Source organism: Urocitellus parryii, chromosome 5 (genome assembly GCF_045843805.1).
Source record: "Urocitellus parryii isolate mUroPar1 chromosome 5, mUroPar1.hap1, whole genome shotgun sequence".
Classification (NCBI taxonomy): domain Eukaryota; kingdom Metazoa; phylum Chordata; class Mammalia; order Rodentia; family Sciuridae; genus Urocitellus; species Urocitellus parryii.
In genome coordinates, this window is record NC_135535.1 from 160777330 (window position 1) to 160801710 (window position 24381).

Below are 24381 nucleotides of genomic sequence, written 5' to 3' on the forward strand. Positions count from 1 at the left end.
TTTTGGCATATTACACACACATGGAGTATAACTTATTTTAATTAGTATTCTTTTTTTTTTGAGAGAGAGAGAATTTTAATATTTATTTTTTAGTTTTATAGGAGGACACAACATCTTTGTATGTGGTGCTGAGGATTGAACCCGGGCCGCACGCATGCCAGGCGAGCGCGCTACCGCTTGAGCCACATCCCCAGCCCCTTAATTAGTATTCTATACTTGTGGTTTACATGATGCGGAGTAACCCTAGTTGTGTATTCAAATACAAGGCTGGGAAAGTTACGTCCAATTAATTCTACTGTCCTTCCTAATTCTCCTCTTCCCTCCCTTCCCTTTATTCCCCTTTGTCTAACCAATGCACTTCTGTTCTTCCCCTCCCTAGTTGTGGGTTAGCATCCACATTTCAGAGAGAACATCAGCCTTTGATTTTGTGCGACTGGTTTATTCCACTTAGCATGATATTCTCCAGTTCCAGCCATGTACTGGCAAATGCCATAAAGTCATTCTTCTTTACGGCTGAGTACTATTCCATTGTGTATATATACCAGTTTCTTTATCCATTCATCCATTGAAGGATACCTAGGTTGTTTCTATAACTTGGTTATTTTGAATAGCCAATTGTGACTTGATCTGCTATAAACATTGATGTGGCTGTGTCAATGCTGTAGTATGCTGATTTTAAGTCCTTTGGGTATAGACCGAGGAATGGGATAACTGGATCAAATGGTGGTTCCATTCCAAATTTTCTAAGGAATCTTCACACTGCTTTCCATAGCGGTTGCACCAATTTGCAGTCCTACCAGCAATACGTGAGAATACCTCAACAAAATTTATTGTTACTTTTTTTTTTTTTTTTTTTTATCGGCGGACACAACATCTTTGTTTTGTATGTGGTGCTGAGGATCGAATCCCGGCTGCACGCATGCCAGGAGAGCGCGCTACCGCTTGAGCCACATCCCCAGCCCTATTGTTACTTTTATTCTTGATAATTGCCATTCTGACTGGAGTGAGATGGAATCTTGATGTAGTTTTAATTTGCATTTCTCTAATTGCTAGAGATGTTGAACATTTTTTCACGTATTTTTTGACCATTCGTATTTCTTCTTCTATGAAGTGCTTGTTCAGTCCCTTTGCCCTTTGTTAATTGTGTTATTTGGGTTTTTTTTGTGTTATGTTTTTTAGTTCTTTATATAACCTGGAGATTAATGCATTAATATTCTGAGGTTCAGGTGGTAAAGATTTTCTCTCATTCTGTAGAGTCTCTCTTCATGTTCTTGATTGTTTCCTTTGCAATGAAGGACATTTTTAGTTTGATACCATCCCATTTATTGAGTCTTGATTTTACTTCTTGTGCTTTAGTAGTCTTATTAAGGAAGCCAGTTCCTTAGCTGATATGATGGAGAATTGGGCCTATTTTTTCTTCTAGTAGGTGCAGGGTCTCTGGTCTAACACCCAGGTCCTTGACCAAGTTTGAGTTGAGTTTTGTGCAGGCTGAGAGTTGGGGTTCAATTTCATTCTGCTACACGTGGATTTCCAGTTTTCCCAGCACCATTTGTTGAAGAGGCTCTTTTTCTCCAATGTAGGTTTATGGCACCTTTGTCTAGTATGAGTTAAGTTTGTTTAAGTGGGTTTGTCTCTATGTCTTCTATTCTGTACCACTGGTCTTCTTGTCTGTTTTGGTGCCAATACCATGCAATTTGGGTTACTACAACTCTTTAATATTATTTAAGTTCTGGTATTGTGATGCCTCCTACATCATTTTCTAAACATTGCTTTGGGTATTTTGGGCCTCTTATTTTTCCAAATGAATTTCATGACTACTTTTTCTACTTCTATGAAGAACATCATTGGAATTTTAGTAGGCATTGCATTAAATCTGTATAGTGCTTTTGGTAGTATGGTCATTTTGACAATATTAATTCTGCCTATCCAAGAACATGGGAGATCTTTCCATTTTCCAAGGTTGTCTTCTTTCTTTAGCGTTCTGTAGTTTTCATTGGAGAGATCTTTTGCCCATTTTGTTAAACTGATTACTAAGTATTTTTTTCCAGGCTTTTGTGAAGGGGACGGTTTCCCTGATAGGTGAATTATTTTAAGCATTCAAAATCAACTTGGACTGCAGTTTCAGACTCTTTATCAAATAGTACTTTGTTTTTTCAAAATAAAGAGAGAAATTTATGGTCAAAGTCTACTAAGTAAAGACTGAAATGTAAGAACCCCTTCATTTCTGGGGGTGGGGCAGTTGTTAAGGAAAAAAAATTCTCTTTTAATTGGGCACTCAATATATAGTATTTTCTTGATACTTTAGGGTCATCACTGTGATTAGCAATTATCATATAGAAGCCTGAAATATATAGGACCAACAGCTCCTTTTCAATTTAAACAAACTACAAAAGGGGCGGGAGCTATGTTAGAATGATATCAATTACCCAAGAAAGAAAATAAATAACCGCATCATACTAGGAAAAAAATTTGGAAAAACTTGACCCTTCAAAAGTGAGATAAGAACAGGGGCCAGGGTTGTGGCTCAGTGGTAGAGTGCTTCACATTCGAGGCATTGGGTTCTATCCCCAGCACCACATAAAAATAAAATCAGCCTTTAAAATAAAAACAAAGTTGAGATAAGAACTAAGGTAGAGAGAAGGATGATTTAAAAAATCAATCCCCCTGCTTTTTTCTTTCTTTTTTTGATACTCAGTTAAAGAAAATCTGAACATACTTATTTTCCCTTCACATTTATATAGAAACACACGTATTCCTTTTGCGTGGGGAGGGGTTTACTGGGGATTGAACCCAGGGACACTTCACCACTGAGCCACATCCCAGCACTTTTTATTTTTTTAAAATTTTGAGACAGGGTCTCATTAAGTTGCTGAGGCTGGCCTCAAACTTGTGATCCTCCCATCTCAACTTCCCAAGCCACTAGGATGTATCACCATGTCCAGCTTTATTCCCATTACTTTTTGCTTCATCTAGAAGAAGGCATTAAAAGACATTTTATTCCTCCAAAAATAGTATGACAAGATCCTAATAAAATAAAAGCCTCAGTTAAAGTATGTTTAAAAATATACATTTTAATGAATCAATTGCTAAATAAATGAAGAGTTACTCTACGGACATTATAAAAATGAGGTTAAATATATCTTCAATACAAATTCTTGGAGATCAAGATAGTATATTTTTCTCATTAGGCCACAAAAAAATTTTATCACTGGGGGCTGGGGTTATGGCTCAGTGGTAGAGCACTCGCCTTACATGTGCAAGGCCCTGGGTTCAATCCTCAGTACCACATATACATAAATAAAATAAAGTTATTGTGTCCAACTACAAAAAACAAATATTTTTTAAAAATTTTATCAATGTACTCAGGAAAAGGGATACTGTTTGGTTTTAAGGTGCAGCATTTCAGATCATACTTTCTAACAATCAACAACATAATTCCACTTGGCTGAATTCTGTTCAAAATACAGAACTTCCTAAAAACCACCTGGGACATCATCCTCTTTTCTACCTACTCTGTCAGATACAAGTAGTACTGCATGTTTTCATGCACACTGTGAATGTTAGACTGCTTGCTAAGTCACACCAAGGTGTTGTCACTTCTTTATCCAAGAGCAATATTGTTATTTTTCACCTGAAAAAAAAGAGAAAAGCATAAACTACCTCTATACCCATGAATTACTTATCTACAGACTTATACTTTTCTACTTTTTTTCCCAACTCAAGGCAGACTTCTACATTTCAAAACCAGTTGGGCTATGTATAAGGAATGATACAGGTTGAGTGGGTACTTTTTTCCATAAAAGCAGATGAAAACTACAGAGAATCAGAGTTGTTGTAACAATACAACATTAAAGTGAAGAATATGGAGTTTCAAAGGACTAAGTTTTAATATATCCATGAATAAGAAAATGAGAGGGACAAGGCATGTACAGTAGTGTTTGGAAGAAGCAGGTAATCCAACCAGGCAAAAAAAAACCTGACAAAACAGAATTTGGTCTAAAGTAAGTTGCTCAATATGGAGTTAATTTTTTTTCATCAAAAATTAATATTTTCACCAGGCACGGCAGCGCATGCCTGTAATCCCAACAACTGGGGAGGCTGAGGCAGGAAGATCACGAGTTCAAAGCCAGCCTCAGCAAAAACAAGGTACTAAGCAACTGAGTGAGACCCTGTCTCTAAATAAATATCAAATAGGGGTGGGGATGTGGCTCAGTGGTTAAGATAAGTGCCCCTGAGTTCAAGCCCCAGTACTCTCCGCCCCAATTAATATTCTCCCATGCTGCAGTGTGGTTGGGGTGGGCTCACACCCAGGGTGTCAAGGCACTTCCAGGACCACTGCCCAGGAATGCTTGTTTTTTGTTTTAAAAAAAAGGAAAAAGAAAAAAAAATCTCAACCAATAGTTTCTTCTGTTAACACAGTTTAAAGCATTTCATCCTGTTTTCAGGCTTTTAAAAGTTTTTCCTGTGGGCTGGGGATGTGGCTCAAGCGGTAACGCACTCGCCTAGCATGCGCGGGGCACTGGATTTGATCCTCAACACCACATAAAAATAAAGATATTGTGTCCACCTAAAAAAACTAAAATATGTGTGTGTATGTGTGTGTGTGTGTGTGTGTATATATATATATATAAATATATATATATATATATATATATATATATATATTATATATATATATATAAAAAGGGCTTTCCTTTTTAATTCTTCTTCATCCAGTTATTGATGCTTTCCCAGGTTGGCTGGATGGTTTCTTTCTTTCTCTTTCTTTTCTGCATGAATTTTTTGCAGACTAATTTTTCCTACTCTTCTATATTTGTGATAAGGAAAAACCAGAACATAAATGTATGTAAATTTAACATGAATGATCACCAACTGAAATGGCTAATAACAGAGGATTAATTTGAATAGCTCAAACACCTCAAATCACCAAGTTACCAACACTGGAAAACTTGATTTGGTAATACTCATTTTGATCAAACTACTCTGTTAAGAATTTCCCTTTAATCCAAATCTTGGCATGAAGGGCATATCTATATAGTAACCAACAACATTCACAAAGTATCTTCATTTGCACTTAATATATGATAATTAAAAAACAAGGCCTAGGGCTGGGGATGTGGCTCAAGCAGTAGCATGTGCAGGGTGCTGGGTTCAATCCTCAGCACCACATACAAATAAAATAAAGATGTTGTGTCCACCGAAAACTAAAAAATAAATATTAAAAAACTCTCTCTCTCTCTTTTCTCTTGAAAAACAAAACAAAATAAAACAAACAAAAAAAACAACCAAGGCCTAAAATACACTTGAATTTAGGAAGCAGGAAAACCAAACTACAGATTGGTCAGGGGGAGGCAAAATCTTATTGCTTCTACCACTTGACAAGGAATTCTAGGAATTAACTAATCATGTTCCCTAACACTAAGCTAAAGCTTCACACTCTTAGACCTAAGGGGCCTCCAACTCCAATGAAGTGCTGTATAAACTGAACAAAATATCAAGATGCCTGAGGTCAGTTCATTCTACTGTATTTCCTATCTTTGTCTTCCTTGGCAACAGTCCAAAGTACTACAGTCATAATATCCTCATATACTGACTTTTCTCTATATTCCCTTACCTCACACCATTTTCTTCTGGCTGTTCTCCCTCCTAATTTTTATCACTGAGGCCTCCAGAATTCTTATTGTAAGATTAAAATATATGTGTATATTTCCTTCTCACCCTAAACACATACACAGCTCTTCACAGAATGATGTGCTTCTGAAGTACAATACTTTTCAAATGCTTTTTTTTCAAAGTAGATGCTTATTTTTCCATACTCTTAACAATCGGCTGTTTTTTAGCTCTTCAATACCATTTCCAACATCATCATTCTACTAAGGAAATGAATGCCTCCTTCCTTTGAAGTTCATACCTTCTAGCTAGTTTTCCTTTGTCCCTGCCATCTACTTAATTTCTAGTCATCACTTACATGCATCCTAAACTTAGGGTCCTGGCTCAAAAGTCTTTCCATCCTAAGTTCCATCATCATCAACATCCATGTGAATGACCTATCTAAAATTGAAGAACTGGCCAGAAGCCGTGGTGCATGCCTATAATTCTAGCTATTCAGGATGTTGAGGCAGAAGGATGAGGCCAGCCTGGGCAACACAGCCACGACCCTGTCCAAAAACAGGGTTTTGGGGATGTAGCTCAGTGGTAGAGCACCCCTGGGTTCAATCTCCAGAACAACAAAATAAATATTTAATTAAATTTAAGAACTGAGAGGCTTGAACTCTACTCCGTAGTCAATGCACTACCTCTAAAATCCTGAACTGCAATCTGACTAAATTATCAAATCTCTAATGTTCCAGTTTCACTCCCTTTTCTTCATTTAGTCTTTGATTGTATCAAGAATCTGGAAAGCCCCTCCTGACCATCTTTTTCTAGCTAGTTATCTTTACTTACAACTTTGAAGCTTCTCCATAATCTACCCCCAAGATAGGATCTCACTAAATTGCTGAGGCTGGCCTTGAACTTGCGATTTTTCTGCCTCCAAGTCAGTAGGATTACCCACATGTACCACTGTGCCCAGCTATCAACTCTATTTTATAAATGAAAAAAACTAGGGCCAGGTGTGTTCCATGCCTATTATCCCAAATATCTGCAATCCAGGTTTACAAATTCTAGGCTGGCCTCTTCAATTTACCAAGACCTTGTCCAAAAAAAAAAAAAGGTGAGGGGTAGTTGAGGGATGTAGCTCACTGGAAGAGCACCTGCCTAACTAGCTTGCAGGAAGCCCAGTAAGTAGGAGGGGAGAACACTAAAGCTTAGAATGTTAAATATCTTGTCCACAGTAAGGCAATTATCAAGTGGTAGAACTAGGATTCAAACCCAGGCAGTCTGACTTCCAGAGCTTGTATCCCAAATTGATTATTTAGAAGCAATCTTTCTGCTTTCTAGCTTAAATTTCACTTCGAACTTGGTATACAAAATATCCTTTCCAACTTCACCAGCCACTCCTCAAGCGCTTTACATATATTGCCATACCTTTCCTGTCTTCCCCCTCCAAGTTCCATGCCTTCCTGCTTGTTTTCTCCACTCCTACCTTCTGCCTGAAGAAATTCCACACATTCTCCAAGAACTATCCCAAACCAATGATGCTTTCTTTTCAAATAAAGATTGTGAATTCCTTATTTGTGGTTTCAACAGCAGTTTGTTTCTAGTTCATTTTATTTTTTACTTACAATAATGTCTTCCTCTACTAGATTGCCAGCACTGTAAAAGATCTTACTTAATATCGTACTCAATTTGCAATCTCCATACCTAGTACAATGCCTGCTTTGAAGTAGGTGCTCAAAAAATGCTGTACAAGTAAATGATCCCACACTTCCCCTATTTCAATCCTACCCATCCTTCAAGGCCTCTTTCTGCCTATAAAACAAACAAACAAATAAACAAAAAACCCTACATAAAGGGCTGGGGATGTAGCTCAGTGATAAGAGCATTTGAATAACATGTGGAAGGCCCTGAATTTGATCCCCAGCCCTGACAAAACTAAAAACAAGCCAGGCGTGTGACGAAGGCCTGTAATCCTAGCAGCTGGGGAGGCTGAAGCAGGAGGACCACAAGTTCAAAGCCAGCCTCAGCAATGGCAAGGCGCTAAGCAACTCAGTGAAACCCGATTCTAAATAAAATACAAAATAGGGCTAGAGATGTGGCTTAGTGGTCCAGTGCCCCTGAGTTCAATCCCTGGTACCAAAAAAATCTCTCCCTAGACCATTCTGGTTCAGAGCCATTATTACCTCTTTCAGACTCAGACAACTTGCTGGTTCTTCCACTTTATCTGGCAATTATTAATCATGCCAGTCCTTATGATATGTATTAATTTCTCATAAGTACTGAATTCCCCAAGGACCCTAACTGTATTTTACCTTTTATTCTTATTCTTTTATATTAAATATTTTTATTAGTTATCGATGGACACAATGCCTTTATTTTTTATGTGGTGCTGAGAATCGAACCCAGTGCCTCACACATGCTAGGCAAGTGCTCTACCACTGAGCCACAACCCCAACCCTTATTCTTTTATTCTTATGTTGCCTGTTGCACACATCTGTTGTCTGTTTTGAAGCACACAGCAGGAGTTTTAAGAAAAGTTGCTACTGGGTTACTTTCATATTTCAAAATATATTTTATATATCATACAAGGATGCCCCATTAGCTTCAGCTTATTTCATTTCTGTGCATAAACAACCATTTTTTTTATGGTGAAATGAAGTCATACGATTGGCACTAGAACATAGCTCATTTAATAAATCAAGGTTCTTTTCACTGAACTTTACAACTCTTTTTTTTTTTTAAATATTTATTTATTAGTTATTGGCGGACACAACATCCTTGTTTGTATGTGGTGCTGGAGGATCGAACCCGGGCCGCACGCATACCAGGCGAGCGTGCTACCGCTTAAGCCACATCCCCAGCCCAACTTTACAACTCTTGCCAATTCATTCAATAGCTCTAAAACCTGAAGCTTTTGCCTCTCTACTGAAGAGCTTTATTTCTTACTTGGCATTTTCCCTCTAAGATAACTTGTTATCAGTGTTCTCTCGTTCTCTTGTACACACACACACACACACACACACACACACACGTACTCTCTGTTCCTTTGCTTTCTCTAGGACACATGGTACTGAAGCTTTTAGTATGGTCAACATTTTAATGGGGGAGGAAAGAAGAAAAACCATTTCCAGGAGTTATCATTTTATATAGGTAAGTCTCCAAAACAGACTTTGTAAACAAAAATTAAAGTTCAATCTGCTTTAAAATAACAAACAACTGGGCATGGTAGCACATACTTGGGGAAGAATGAACAAATAAATAATAATCTAGTAAGAAACACTGAAGTAGCTATGAGACCCCAAGACCTATGTGGTTTACCAGAAAATCTCTAATAAAAATAAATAATTCTAATAAAGCTAAGGTACTGGAAAACAGTTTAGTCAAATGATCTCAGATTAATAAACAGAATGGCTGGTTACACAACCTAAATAAATCATAAGGCTGCCCATCAAAAACACATCAGGCGGACTGGGATTGTGGCTCAGCGATAGAGCACTCGCCTAGCATGGGTGGGACCCCATTGTTCATCCTCAGCACCACATAAAAGTAAAGGCATTGTGTTGTGTCCATCTACACCTAAAGAATAAATATTAAAAAAAAAAAAAAGAACACATCAGGCTAAAATAAAATACACATTTCAGACCTTGGTTCAGTAAGAAAGTAAGATTATATATAGTCAATAAAACCTATAAGGGGAAAATGTTGAATGTAAAAGAAAGTTGTCACACTGTACGTGCTAAAATGAACATATACAACATGCTCTCTAAGTGATAATGGTGACTTTTGTATTATGACTAACAGAATTGATAATCTCAAGGACAATCCAACTTCACAAATCTGGGACCTAGTCTACATAACAAAAAGTCCATATTTAGAGTAACTGGGGAAGAAAAGAATTATTTAAACAATTCAGGCCAAGTAAACTTTGGAGAGGAGGAGGAAAAGTAATATAAATTAATTCAGGTTTTTGTACTTTAACTACCCACACAAATTTTGCTGACTGGCAGTAAGGTACTGGTGCAGATACAGCTAAATACTTCCTAATTTATTTCCATTTTCTTATTTGCAACTAATGTACAGAAAAATGCTAAACAGAATAGTTTAAAGGTCATATAAATCACATAAATCTCACCTAAGTCATTTGGCCTACATTAACTTTTAAACAGAAAAAATTTGACCTGTTCATATACTAATATATAACAACAAATCCCATCATTAAGTATAACCATTATGAACCACTTAAAAAAAAAAAAAAGTTTTTCACCTGAGCCAGCAGCTGGACTGGGCCTAAAACTGAATTTGTTTTAACTAGGGAGCCTAGTCATCCATAATCAGTGACATGGAATTGCTACTAATAGTTTTATTTATGTTTTTATTGGTTCTTTTTAGTTACACATGAGAATAGAATTCATTTTGATATAATTATACAGGCACGGAATATATCTTGTTCTAATTAGGACCCCCTTCTTATGGATATCACGTTGGTGGGATTCACTATGGTGTATTAATATATGTACATAGGAAAATTATTTTAGATTCATTCTACTCTTTTCCTATTCCCCCTCCCTTCCCTTCATTTCCCTTTGTCTAATCTACTGAATATCTATTCTTCCCCTCTCCTCTCTTATTGTGGTTTAGCTTCCACATATTGGTAAAAAATTTCAACCTTTGGTTTCTGGGGACAATCTCCAGATCCATCCATTTATTGGCAAAAGCCATTCTTCTTCATGGCTGAGTAATACTCCATTGTGTATGTACCACATTTTCTTTATCCATTCATCTGTTGAAAGGTACCTAGGTGGGTTCCACAGCTTAGCTATTATGAATTGACCTGCTACAAATATTGATGGGGCAGTGTCACTGTAGTAGGCTGATTTTAAATCCTTTGGCTATACATGGAGGAGCAAGATACTGGGTCAAATGATGATTCCATTGCTAGTTGTTTGAGCTACCAATAATTTTGTCCCATTTAAACACGAATCACCTATAGTATTCAAATCTCCCGAACTTTATAAGATGTGAATTTCAGGCATCTGATATTAAACACGGGAAGACTGAAATCCCTTTAAAAACCTACGTGACCATGAAATGTAGGCCTTCTGACTAGAAGTATAAAACCTAAAATTTCAACACAGTAAGGAGGAGTTTTAGGGAGTAAAAGATTACTTGTAATCAATACCAATGATGGTTTCTATAATATTACTATAAAATGGTACATACGCAAAACAAGCATCACATCCTGGAATTAAATGAAATCTTTAACAAGTTAAACTTTAATTGAATTAGCACAATAATTTTTCTTCAGGAAACACTGTTCTTGACAGTCAACTGTAACATTATGGTACAAAAACTGACAAAAAAAAAGACAAAAAAAAAAGCCTAAAAATGAAATTTAAAAGTGGATTTGGGGGATCTATATGAAAGGTGGATTTCCAAGTAACTTCAGAGAAAGGTGTAAGACTCCATGAGCAGTGCAAACTAGTCTACTACAGTAGACTACTACTACTACACACTATCTTTCAAAATGTGATCCATATATAAATTCCAACTGGCTAACAAATTCCATAAAGAAATGAAAGCTGTCTTCACCAAGAGTATACAACTAAGCACATATACATGATATCCATAAACTGTACTTAACTACAATTTTCTTTTCTTAAAATATTTTTTGGTTGTCGATGAACCATTATTTTATTTATTCATTTCTATATGGTGTTGAGAATCAAACCCAATGCTTCACATATGCTAGGTAAGCACTCCATCACTAAGCCATAACCCCAGCCCCATAACTATAATTTTCTGTACTAACAAGCTCCATTCCTATTTACCTAAAGCATATGGCTTTTTGCCCCCTGCCAATAAACTATAAATATGACTGTCTTGGACTCATAACTCACCCCTAAAGAACCAGCTTTATCCTTAGAACCTCATTTTTATTGCATGTAGAAAACATTACCATATATATGACAAGAACAAGAAGATTCACAAGTATAAAGGTAATATAAATTCATTATTCATGAAATGTGACTGATTATTTCAGTCTGGTGAAAAATGGCCAGGGAAGTGAACACAGAAATACAGTAAGAAAATGCAGAAACAATCTGTATAATATACTTTATTCCCATCCCCCTAGAATTACAGGATTTTTTGGTAGGCTGAACTACCAATTTCTTTTTTCTCTTCTTAAAGATATCTCAGAACAAAGAGTCTATAACTTCAGGGGCAGGATTTATTGGGGATTGAATCCATGAGTGCTTTACCACTGAGCTACATCCCCAGTCCTTTTTTACATTTTGAAGCAAGGTCTTAAGTTACTGGAGGTCTTGCCAAATTGGTAAGACTGGCCTCCAACTTGAGATCCTCCTGCCTCAGTCTCCCAAGGTGATGGGATTATAGATGTCCGCCACCATGCCTGGCTCTCTTAATGCTTTATTCAGCTAATTCCAATCAATGCCTGGCCCCACTGGACAGACTACCAGCTTTTAGAACACTTATTAGCCTAGGTACAAATCAATGTCATTCTTTCAAGAATCAAAAGGGAGGGGGGCTCTGGGATTGTGGCTCAGGGCAGAGCGCTCCCCTAGCACGGACAGGGACAGGACCCAGGTTCCATCCTCAGCACCACATAAAAAAATAAAGGCATTGTGTTGTATCCATCTACACCTAAAAAATAAATATTAAAAAAAAAGAATCAAAAGAGGCTCAAATTGAATTTTTAAAATTTAAAAACAAAAACATGAAAAGGGAAAAGTTTTTGTTTTAAAGCATTTTAATGGAGGCATACATTCAGATTTCAAAACTGTGCTAACAGTGTTTAAACACTGTACCAATATGTTTGAGAGGCTGAGTGAAAAAACTAACAACAAAATAAGTATCTTTAAAAAAAAAAGTGGTGTGTGTGGGGGAAATCTTTATTCTACAATGATTTCAACTTACCAAGTTACATGGTAAAGAAAAACCAGTTCGAATTGTTTTTAATCTCCACCGTAGTGTTTTAAGTTGATGGGCTCTCCCAGGGCTTAGAATCTTAAGCAACTCTCAGTCCTCAATTTATCTTAAACAAATCTTATTACCTATAATGTGTAAACATCCATCAAGTCTGTCCTGGCTCAGAAACGTTTAACTTCTTCTAGGGTGAGGGTGTAGATGTGTGTTTATAGGAGAAGGGTAATCCCTTTGACCGAACTGTCGACAGTTTTCTAATAATTCTTCCTTCCACGATGGTGTTTTTGGTTTTTTTAAACGCTGCCCACCCCCACCCCCCAACACCACCATTCTGCGTTTTAAAGTCTGGGCTGCCAATTCTATTTTGGCCTGCCTGGACCCTTCACCTTGTCCAATCCCATACTGTTCCCCCAATTTCAGCGCAGGGAGGCAACTGCAGGCCAAGCGCGAACCCCTGCGGCAGGCATTAGCTAGGCGCGGATAGGGCGGACGGACGGGCAAGCGTGGGCCAAAGCTGAAGCGATTTCGGACTGCTAGTCGCCGGGCCCCGAGTGGCTGAAGGTCTCGGAGCCCCTCCGTCAGCCCCGGCGAGCCGGGAGTGCAGCTGTCGCGGAGCAGGAAGCTAATCGTGGCCGCTGTGACAGGCCGAATAAGAAAAGAAAGGGGCTCACAGCAGGCAATAGCCTCAAACCCTGGGCTAGGAAACCCCAAGAACAAAACCGCCGCCCCAGCCTGAAGGCAGCGGGAGACCGCGGAGTCACCAATTCAGCCCCGCTCAGCAGGGGCCCGCCCAGGGGCCACTCCCCAAGGGAGGCAGCCAGTCACTCGCTCGCCCCGCCGGGCCCGCTCCCGAGGGGACGGGCTCCCTCCCGCCCTCACATACAGCTCCTCACGCCAGGCCCCCAGGGCTTCGTCCACCTCTCACCTTTGACGACGCGGTCAGCCCCCGGAGGGGGCGGTGGGGGCGGGGGTGGGGGCGGTGCAGCCCGGGCCGGCTCCGGGGCGGCCATGCTGGGCCCGGGGCTCGGCTAGGCGCTGGGCCGGGCGGGGCTGGGGGCGGGGGCGGCGGCTACCAGAGCCAAGCGGCGGCGCCGCCGGGGAACATGGCGGACCCTCTTTCCCTTCAGAGGGGCTAAGACCGGCATGCATCGCGCTTGCGGGGGCGGAGGCGGGGCAGACTCTAGGGAGTTGGGCAAAATTACTGAAGCTAAGAAAGAAACAGGACGAGGCTAAGGGATCAGGTTAAAATTCTTTGCAAGTGAGTAGAGGAAGCAGTCCTTAGCTAGTTGCTCGATTAATAAGAGCAACGAAAAATGACATTCGCTCTCACAAATTACCCAGTAAAGTGGAGAGACGCTATCAAATCTCAGACAGAACTCCCACTAACAGAAAAGTATAACAATTTAGCTATTAGATATGAGTACTAAAGAGGTGCAGGGAACAAGAGAATAGAAAAGGTGTTGTAGGTTCTAGAGCAGAGACATGACCATTCAAAATGGAATTTTGGCTCTTGTGTTTAGCGTTTGGAATTGTCAAGTGAGTTTGAAGGCACAGACTAACATAAAGCAGTATAGGGGAAGTGAGGGAATGACACCAAAAGATATTCAAAGAATCTGCAGAATTCACCTGAAAAGGACATAATTCCCCTCGATTCATTCAGAAAAATGGTTTGGAAGGCAGAGGGATAAACAGAGAATTAAAAATTAGTTCCTTATCTCTATGCATACACAGAATCTGGGCCCAAGTGACTTGTTGAACTTTAGTCCAAGGTGACTAATAGTCATGGGGAAGGAGGTAGAAGAACTTTTCATAGTATGTGTATGACATCAGATGTGTTTAATCAAAGAAAGAAACCAGTTTATCTTCTAAGATATATATATAGAGTGTGTGTGTGTGTGTGTGTGTGTGTGTGTGTATGTATATGTGTATGTGTGTGTATATGGCTTAGGAGCCAAGTGGGATGGAGGGTGAAATTCCTGCAAATCATCCTGCTCAATAAAACATGTGCTCAGAATCTGTTCATAATAGATTGTAGTAATGAGGTAAGCAGTAGAATAAAGGTCTCAGTGCCTTTCTATTCCTTTGTGTCAATCTCAATGACCCGCACCTAGGATTAAAAAAAAAAAAAAAAAAAAAAAAGAAAGGAAATCCCAACAGGTACTCTTTCATGGTGCTGAGGATTGAGCCCAGGACCTTGTGCATGCAAGGCAAGCAATCTAACAACTGAGCTATATCCCTAGCCCCTAACAGGTACTCTGCAAAGACAGCTCAAAAAATATTTTACAGGGACTGGGGTTGTGGCTCAGTGGTAGAGCACTTGCCTTGAATGTGTGAGACACTGGGTTTGATTCTCAGCACCATATATAAATAAAAAAATAAAAGTTTGTCGACAACTAAAATGAATAAAATAAAATAAATGTCTTACAGAGAAGGGATTTTGGGGGTGAGGCTGAGAGAAGGTGGATTCTTCTGGCATGGAAGTGACACAACTCCCCAAGGGAAGGGGAAAAAAGGGGGACAAGGGCGATGGGAAGAGAGCAAGGAAGGGACAGGGAGGCACATCACAAACATGTAAGGTAGGGCTGGGGATGTGAATTAGTGTTCCAACGTTTGCCTAACGTGGAAGGCCCTGGGTTTGAACCCCAGCACCATCAAAAAAGAAAAAAAGTCCACAAACCTGTAAGAGGGAGAGTACCACCAAGAATACCTGGATGAGGAATGAGTTTGTAGGGAGTTTCCCCAGAAAGTTTCCCTCAGGAATGGAGAAAGGAAGTGTATTACATTGAGTGCCTCTATCAGGAAAGGAATAAGAAATCTTACCTAGGGATGGGGATGTAACTCAGTTGGTAGAGTGCTTGTCTTGCATGCACCAGGCCCTGGGTTCAATCCCCAGCACCACAAAAAGGAAAAAATAAAGAAAAACTTTATCTAAGGCCCACCAACTTCCACCCTAAATGCCTTCATTACCTCTTCAGCTCCTCATTTTAACTCACTCAAAAGTAATTTCATATATTTCAGGCTTCCCTACCCCAATACAAAAGGACAAGAGTATACAAAAGGGAAGAAAGACAAGGAATTAAATAGAACTATCTTATAGATTTATTAATGAAAAATATTTTACAAAAACAGTATGTTTGGCCCTAATAGTTCAGCTGACTCAGGGTTTACAACAGTGACTGAGCAAGTGGCAGTAATGACTCTGCTGCTGAGAACAAGAGGGTATGTTAGTGTGCATGACTCCATCTGTTCAGAAGGGCGAATGTTAGGCTGGCAGCTCCACATTCTAGGGCTAAGGTTTGGGGCACAGGGAAGGCTGACAGTCCATGCCCTCCCCCATTTCCCCTGAATGATGTGATTAGGACCATGACCCCAGAGCTATAGGTCTCTCTAAGGATAGGAGATGAGGAAAACAAAAGGTCAAGGGATAGAGGTAAGCGGACAAAACAAAAATAGGGATCTGAAGAGGAGGGTTCAGGTGAAGGTGGGGGACAAAAGCATCCAGGAATAAAATGACCTTAAGATATCAAGGAGCGACTAGTGTTGAGTAATGTAATGAATTCAACTTTAAAATGACTCAAAGCCCTAACAGCAGCTGCTTCCTTTGGCTAGGGAAATTAAAGTTACAGTTTCAAAAATTCCCTCCCAAGGAGCCAAGTCTCTCCTTTAGAGGTTCCTGGCACCCCTTGGAGAAACTGCCAATTCTATGTTGAGATAAGACTATCACAATCATGGCAAGAATATAGGATATCAACTCTGCCACAGTACAGTTTTACAGAGGAAGGTGTGGCCCCAGAAAAGGAAAAGGGTGACCCTTACCACCTGCTATGCTGTAGGACTCTAGCCCTGTTCTGCTCTCTTCCAGGAGGATCTGCTAGAACAAAGAGAAGCCCCTCTTCCCTTGTCCTGTTTCCAGATTGGAAGGCATAACTGCTTTGCCTCCAGTCATCATCTGGAGGTATATCTACTCTTCGAGGACCATGGGTTCGGGACCCCAGAACAGGACCCAAATTCGAAGGTGACCTGCTAGATGGTGGAGACAGAGGGTAAGAGGGTGAATTAAAAAGATCCCCCCAGGAGTGAGTATGAGGAACCTGAAGGCCCTGGCCTCTTTCTGGTAGTGTGGCAGTGTGGGTTAGCTGAGGCTTGCACCCTGGAGTAGTTAGGAATCTGGCCCCAACTTGCTGGTTGGTCTCTGACCAGGGTCCCCAGGAGGCATCAGTTCTGGAACGATGGGGAAGACTCCGGTAGTTCAAAGTCCTTCCTGTGTATCTGACCCCTTGGGAAGTTTCACTCCTGTCACACATAGCCAGAAACTGCTGGACACTCCTCGAATTTCCTGGGGAAAGAAAAGAAACCCAAAGTTTGAGCATATTCAGAAAATAACTGTCCCTCCCAGAAGACCATTCTTGTTCTGCCCAACTCTTCACTCCTCCAAGAGCATTAACATAAGGGAAAGAAGGAACTTAGCTTTGCTTTTGATTTCATTTTTTAAAATTCTTAATATACATTAAAATCAGCTGGGGCTGTAGCTCAATGGTAGAGCACCAGCCTTAAACATGTGAGGCACTGGGTTCGATCCTCAGCACCACATAAAAATAAATAAAGATGGAGCTGGGGATATGGCTCAAGCGGTAGCGCGCTTGCCTGGCATGTGTGCAGCCTGGGTTTGATCCTCAGCACCACATACAAACAAAGATGTTGTGTCCACCGAAAACTAAAAAATAAATATTAAAAAAATTAAAAAATAAATAAAGATATTATGTCCATCTACAAAAAATATTTTTAAAAAATTAAGTCTTAGCCTGGTGTGGTGGCACACACCTATTATCCCAGCTACTTAGGAGGCTGAGACAAGAGGATCACAAGTTCAAGGCTAGCCTGGCAACTTGGTAACACCTTGTCTCAAAATTTTAAAAAGAGCTGGGATATAGCTCAATGATAGAGAGTCTGTCTGCCTAGCATGTGTGAGGCTCTGGGTTCATTCTCCAGTACCACAAAAAGTCTCTTACCTCCAAGTTGGGCAAATGAAAGAGTCTCCTGGATATTGCCATACCTATCTACCTCCACCATAATCTCTCCTCCAGCACTAACATATCCACATGCATTTCTCATCTAGCAAATATATTCCCCTTGTGAGGACTCTATTCCTTGAGCAACTACTCTTTTTTTTCTTTATAACTTCTTTTTGTTTTGTTTTTTAATTTGTTTTAATTAGTTACACATGACAGTACAATGATCTTGACATATCATACATTGAATCAAATTTCTCATTTTTCTGAGGAGCAACTACTCTTAACATCTTAGTTTTTCTTAACATGATACTTTCATCCCAGTTAAGCTGCCTCTGTTATATTCTTGCTCAATCTCATCTCATGCTTTTGTTCACATTACTCCTTCCACATGCAAAATGTAGAATGCCCTTTCTACATTTATTTGATGTTGCACTATGAATATCATAGGCTGTAGCTCTTTGTTGGGGGAGGGAAGGGAATGCCCTGTGGATTATATGATGTTTAGCAGCATCTCTGGCCTCTGCCCATTAAGTACCAGTAGTTCCTCCTCTCTCCCCATTGAGAACCACTGTCTTAAGCTACAGATTCAGCCCAAGAGGAAGAAAAGGAGAATGTCTTACTATGGAGGGTCAAAGAAAGCCAGAATGCTGCTGCCCATCTTGCCCAGGATCATCTGGGTCTATATGCATGGCATTGGTACTCCTTGTTCTCCTATACCATCCTTCAACTGAGACTCAGTGAATAGGATGAGAGAAAATAGATGATAGAGATCACATTTTCTGTTTGAACAGATCCCAAAGACTGGGTATTATTCCCCTTGGTCTTTTAAAAGCTATCTTATCATGACTGAAAAAGTTTATTCTCATGAGTAGCCAGATTAGATTCCAGTCTAAGAACCATGGTGTGCCTGAGAATGAATTAGTCATAATCCATTGATATCCATGCTTGATATTAAAGCAGTAATTCATATCCTTATACTATTCCATCTTGGGACACCTCACCCTCCCAAAAGGAGTACCAATTTGACCCTTCAGAGTCCCCTGGAAGGTACCACATTCTGGCATATAATATTAGATTTTGGGGGAGTTACCTGGGGGTCTATAGGGCTCCCCTGCCATGCTGGGCATCAGGACATCTGGGGACAGGAACTGTGGTTGGGGAGGATACAGTTGGGGATCAAAGAGAAACACAGAAGGGTCATGGATGATAGGGAGGGAAGAGGAGCTGGAACAACGGTGCCCGGTTTCCAAAGGCTTTTTCTTCAGGTTTGATGGATCCTTATAATGAGACAAGACAAAAAACATAAAGATGAGGATTAACACAAAGCAGGATGAGGTTGGGTAAACACAGTGAGGCAAGCAGGAGGAAATGGAGGGAACTAGAACACAAACACACCTTGTCTAGGGAGGGACCCAATTTACTCAGCCACTCTCCCTGTCAGACCTTCTAGGAAACTGCAAATTTCAGATCCTCTTCCTGTTACCAGTTTTCATCATATCTACCGTCTTCCTAACATTCAGGTATCCAGACAGATATGTATCTGCTGAAATAGAATCAAGAACTCTACTCCATCTTCTATCCTGCCACTACTGCATTTCAGTTTTCTCTTACTGTCAAGTTTGTATTCATAGATATTTATGTCCTGCTGGATACTGTATTAGTTATTCAAATTTGTGGTAAAGACCTAGAAATATCTCCTTTAGCATCTACAACACTAATACGCCCAAAACTGAATGAACATTCTTCTAAACTCCCTCTCCCACTACTATATTTTATGTCATCAGGCACAAACATTGCCATTGCCCTTAACTTCCCACTTCCCATTGACAACTCCATTAGTTGGCAAGTACCGTCATTTCTACCTATGGATTTCATATTTAAACTCACCTAGACCACAACAGACTTCAATCTGATCTTCCTGTCTCCTGTTACCTATTTACTGTGACCTACAAAGTTCTATGTGATATCACATTGCTGATTTTTCTTACTCTATCCCCCACCATTCCTGTATCCTTAATACTTTTTCTTAATGTTCCTCAAACACACCAACTCATTCCAACCTCAGGACCTTTACACTTACTGTTTCTGCTATCATGGTTCAAACATTCACATCTCTGAGATCTCTGATCAAATGTTATTTCCTTAAAGCTGAAGTCCCTCACTGCCTTATCAAAAATAGCCCTGAGAGGCTGGGGATATAGATAGTTGGTAGAGTGATTGCACAAAGCCCTGGGTTCAATATCCCAAACACACACACACACACACACACACCAAAAAAAAAAACAAAAACCTGAGGAAATATCGACTCTATTGACTCTTTATTCCTTAACACCTTATTTTTCTTTCTTCTTTTTCATATTTATCATTGTCTGGAATTATATTTGTTTGTTTATTGTCATTCTCCCCTAATAGAATACATTTTTTCACTTCAGTCAGTATCCCTTGCACTTGGTAATAAAACAATTTATATGCCAATATATTTAATAGATTCCAAGCTATTCAAGGGCAGAATTTATGTTGTTTCATCAGTGTATGCACATAACACCTATCATGGACAACAAGGAAATATGAGAATTTCTGAAGGAATACCATACTTCTCTGATTTCTCTTCCAGCTCTCTGGTGCCTTTTTCTCAGTCTCCTTTTAGGGTTCTTCAGAATAAAAACCACCTTAAATCTGATGCTCTTCAAGGTCGTGTCCTGACTTTTCTCCTCTCTTTGCAATGTTCTTTTCCTCTTTTCTGTGACTAGGATTCCCAAATCTCCATTTCTAGCTCATATGTCTTATATCCAAAGACCTACTAGTTCTCTCCACTCATACATAATACCACTAGAAAAAAAAATATATCTTCCTCAAATATACCATTATCAAGCTTTCCTTGCATGTGTGAGACACTGAGTTTGATCCTCAGCAACACATAAAAATAAATAAATAAAATAAAGATATTGTGTCCATCTACAACTAAAACAAAAAATATTTAAAAAGAAAACAAACAAACAAAAAAACCCACTTTGTTATCATCCTTGGTTCCCTTTTCCCCACATCCAGGCAGACATGTACCAAGTCTCTTTATGCTTACTTCCTAACCCTTTCTCTAATATTTAATTCTCTATTCTTCCAAACTCTGTACTGTAAGATATAGGGCTCTTTGTGGTCTGTGATCTGAAAGTTGTTTATTTTCTTTCCCAACTGCCAACACTCTCCATCACATCCCCTCTCTAGATTCTAAAATCCTGCCATACCAAATGAACCTCTTTTAATTCAGTTAATACTTGCCTTGGGTCCCTTTACGTGTTGTATCCTTTTTTCTTCCTCCAAGAAGGCTTCCCTGATTCCTCAAGCTCAGTTTAGATGTCCTTTCCATTATGTTCCATATAATTGCTTATTTATATGTCCCTTCTAGTTAACTGTAAGCTTCATAAAAGCAGGGGCTATATCTAACTCACCACAGTATCCCTAGCATCTGGCACAATAACAGGAATATAAACCTAGTAAGCATTTGCTTAAAAAAATGAATCAATTAATAAATGAATGATACAGAAGTCAGAAGAAAGGAAGCCAATTCTCCTAAGAAAATAGTATTTTTTATTAAATACATTGAAAATTTTTGAGAACAAATGGTGGACAGAAGAAACCACTTTCTCAAAAAAGAATAGCAAGCTGTTCAATTATTTAGGTACTTAGGAACAATAAAATGGAAAAAAAAATTGTGCTTTGGGAGAGAATCTGGATCAGAAGGGGCTGATAGGACAGAGACATAACTTTTTCCGTATATCCTTTTGTACCTTTTTATTTTAGTACCATGTATTTAAAATTATTTTAAAGGGGTTGGGGACATAGCTTAGTTGCAGAGCACTAGCACAGTATGCATAAGGTCCTAGGTTCACTCCCCAACACACACAAAAAAATTTAAAATAAAATCAAACCTGGTTTTGCATTTTTATTGAACTGGCCAGAGAGATTAGCTTCAGTGCTTTGCTTACTGATCTCTATTGTAACAAAAACTCAATTTGTCTTGGTCAAGTGTGTGAAATTCTCAAAATGATAAGACTACAAATCCAATCAAAGACAGTATTTGAGTTTGTTTATCTCTACTGGTTTTGAGTTTTCTAGTCCCTTCCACCTATCTATACATTATTATATTAGTACTCAATTTGAAGTATCTCAAAGAGAAGGATTTTAAATCATTTTCCTTTTCTTGCTAATGCATTTGCTTCACTTTAGATTAAAAACACACTTAACCCCACTCAGTCATGTACTGGGGTGAGGAGTAAAATGCTAAACAATATCCTATCCTATTTCTTCTTTTAATAAGTACCATGGATTCTGACCCAACCACTAGGTTTTGCTTCTCAGATTCTTCTCAAGGCTACAATGACTCTTCTCACCCTAGGGAACCCTAAAACATACCCTTTTAGAACTACTCCAGAAAAGAAACACTCCTCTGGGCTCCAAATGTGTAAGTAAAATAATGACTGTGTGTCCTCATTTTTGCTGAGTGCACATGGCTTTCCCCAAATTACAACCTTCAGTTTCTCCCTGCTCTTTCACCAGCACTGTTTTGTTACCTAGCAAAGATGGGGGTGCTCTAAATAGACAGATCCTGATTCTACTTACAAAACTATGGGAAGAGACTGGAGCCTCCTCCCTCTCTGAGATAATGGTGCCACTGAGACTGCGTGAGATGCGGCGAAAGTTCTCTGCACTGTACTGTTCATCATCCCCATACTCCCTGCTGAGGCCTCGGCAAGCTGCAGCCTTCAAACATATAGACACACACAGGCAGATACATAACATCAGACCTGTGGTTTTCCCACAGGCCCTGTCCTTGGAGATATGGGAGAAATTTAGATAAGACTCTCCAGTAAACACCTGAATTAGATATAATTGAAAGATCTCCTCTCAATCAAAAGCAGTCTAATCTCATACCTTGTTCTCTTTTGGTAGTCCCACTACAATGCCTCTGCTTTATCAACAACCCTACCATTCATTCCTTTGTACTCTTCTTTCCCTAACATACCAACCAGGTCTATCACCTTAGCTCTTGAGGCTGCTACCTGAGACGCAGGCACTGTGCTGGCTTCAAGGAGAATGTGCTCCATTTCTGCTATTTGGGTCTTTGAGATGTCAAGCCCAGGGGCTGAGTGTAATCTCCTCCCCATGCCATCTGCAGAGCCTGAGAAAGAAAACATAAATATAAGGTAAAGCCATCTCTCTCTTGGGGCCTAAACTCTGAGCCTGGAAGCACAAACTCAGGAGTTCTTCTTTCACTAAGTAACAAATATGCATTCCTGAATCCAATGGGAAAAGATGCTCCTAGAATTTAGAAACAATAATTTTCAGAATATGGATAGACTTCTATAGGTCACATAGCCCTTCAAGAACTTTATAAAAGGCTATGGACAGACAGCTGAATGTCCCTATCTTACTTCATTTTTGTAAACATATTCAGCTTCTGAAAGAATTCAGTATGAGGACTAGGGTAGTGGCTTAGCAGAAGAGTGCTCTCCTAGCATGTGTGAGGCCCTGGGTTCAATCCTCAGCATCACATATAAATAAACAAAATAAAGGTATTGTGTGTTCACCTACAACTAAAAAAATATTTAAAAAAAACTCAGTCCAAGACTTGTAGTATCTAGAGAGAAAATTATCTGATGTAGTGATTTTCTAAAGTGTCTCTGGTGATAAAGAAAACTATTATCTCCAGTTTAGTTAAGAATTGAAATGATCATTATAATAATTATTATATCAAATCTCCTCATTTTATATAACAGGAAAATGAGTTCCAGAGTCTGATAGGTAGGTAGAAGTTTATTCAGGATTAAAATTCATATCTTAATTTTTAGTACAGTACTCTTCCTATCACTCTGAAAAGGAGCTCTTAAGGAATATTTGATATGTATAAGTCTCTTTTATCTCCCCTTACCCCACTTTTTCTCAATCACATTCTGAACAACTACTAATGCGGCTCTCTAAAGTGGATATGTGACTTCCAAGAGACTCCCCAATCCAATTAATTAAGTCTTCTATTCTGAAAATGCACATGTCCTTGACCTACATTTGATATATATGTACATGGCCACTTTGTGTCTCATTCTAATATATATATATATATGGCTGTTGTATGATAGTGCTGATATAAGTACTGAAAATCAGTTGTTTTTAATATTTCCTTTTACTCACATGCAGTGGTTCTGATACTGCCTCAGATTCACAGATTCACATGGGAGTTTTTAAAGTACAGCTTCCCAGCAACTCAGGAAGATGAGGCAAGTTTGAAATCAGTCTCTACAACTTAGGGAGACCCTTTCTTTAAAAAAAAAAAAAAAAGGCGGGGGGGGTGGCTGGGAATGTAGCTCAGTTGTAGTGTGCCTAAGAGTTCAATAAGAAGGAAGGGACATGAATCAAATGTATGAAATATGATATGTCAAGAGCTTTGTAATGTTTTGAACAACTAATAATTTAAAAAAAAGAAGGAAGGGAGGAAGAGAAAAGGGAAAAGGAGAGGGAGAAAGGAAAAGGAAGAAGTGGGGGCTGGGGTTGTGGTTCAGCAGTAGAACACTTGCCTAGCATGTGTGAGGCCCTGGGTTCGATCCTCAGCACCACATAAAAATAAATAAAATAAAGATGTTGTGTCTAACTACAACTAAATATATATATTTAAAAAAAAGAAAAGGAAGAAGGGGAAGGTGAAAGGAAGAAAGGAGGGAAGGAGGAAATATGGCTTCCTGAGCCTCACTACAGACTTGAATAAGAATCTTTATGGTTGGAATCTAGGAATCTTTGCTTTTGAAACAAAAAAGACAGTGTAGAAAAATATCCTTGA

At 39.2% G+C, this 24381-nt stretch overlaps 2 protein-coding genes across 11 annotated transcripts in view; both read right to left on the reverse strand.

The window, feature by feature from the left end:
* Positions 1-13571, reverse strand: part of Ppp3cb (protein phosphatase 3 catalytic subunit beta) — a 53434-nt gene extending 39863 nt beyond the window's left edge. For 5 of the 8 annotated variants that reach the window (XM_026390181.2, XM_026390180.2, XM_026390179.2 and 2 more), the window contains exon 1: positions 13469-13571. In XM_026390181.2, coding sequence (XP_026245966.1) covers positions 13469-13553 — 85 coding nt within the window. In that variant the 5' untranslated portion in view covers positions 13554-13571. Of the gene's footprint in view, positions 1-3512; positions 3532-13468 lie in introns of those variants that run through there. The other 3 variants (XM_026390184.2, XM_026390183.2, XM_077798423.1) reach the window with 2 other exon arrangements.
* Positions 13572-15663: 2092 nt separating this feature from the next.
* The window catches only part of Usp54 (ubiquitin specific peptidase 54), a 70764-nt gene continuing 62046 nt past the window's right edge, over positions 15664-24381 (reverse strand). For 2 of the 3 annotated variants that reach the window (XM_077798422.1, XM_077798421.1), the window contains 2 exons: positions 22613-22731; positions 16702-16879 (listed from right to left, as the gene is read on the reverse strand). In XM_077798422.1, the coding sequence (XP_077654548.1) occupies positions 16793-16879; positions 22613-22731 (206 nt within the window). In that variant the 3' untranslated portion in view covers positions 16702-16792. Of the gene's footprint in view, positions 16880-18645; positions 18833-22172; positions 22314-22612; positions 22732-24381 lie in introns of all 3 variants that reach the window. The other variant, XM_026390174.2, reaches the window with a different exon arrangement.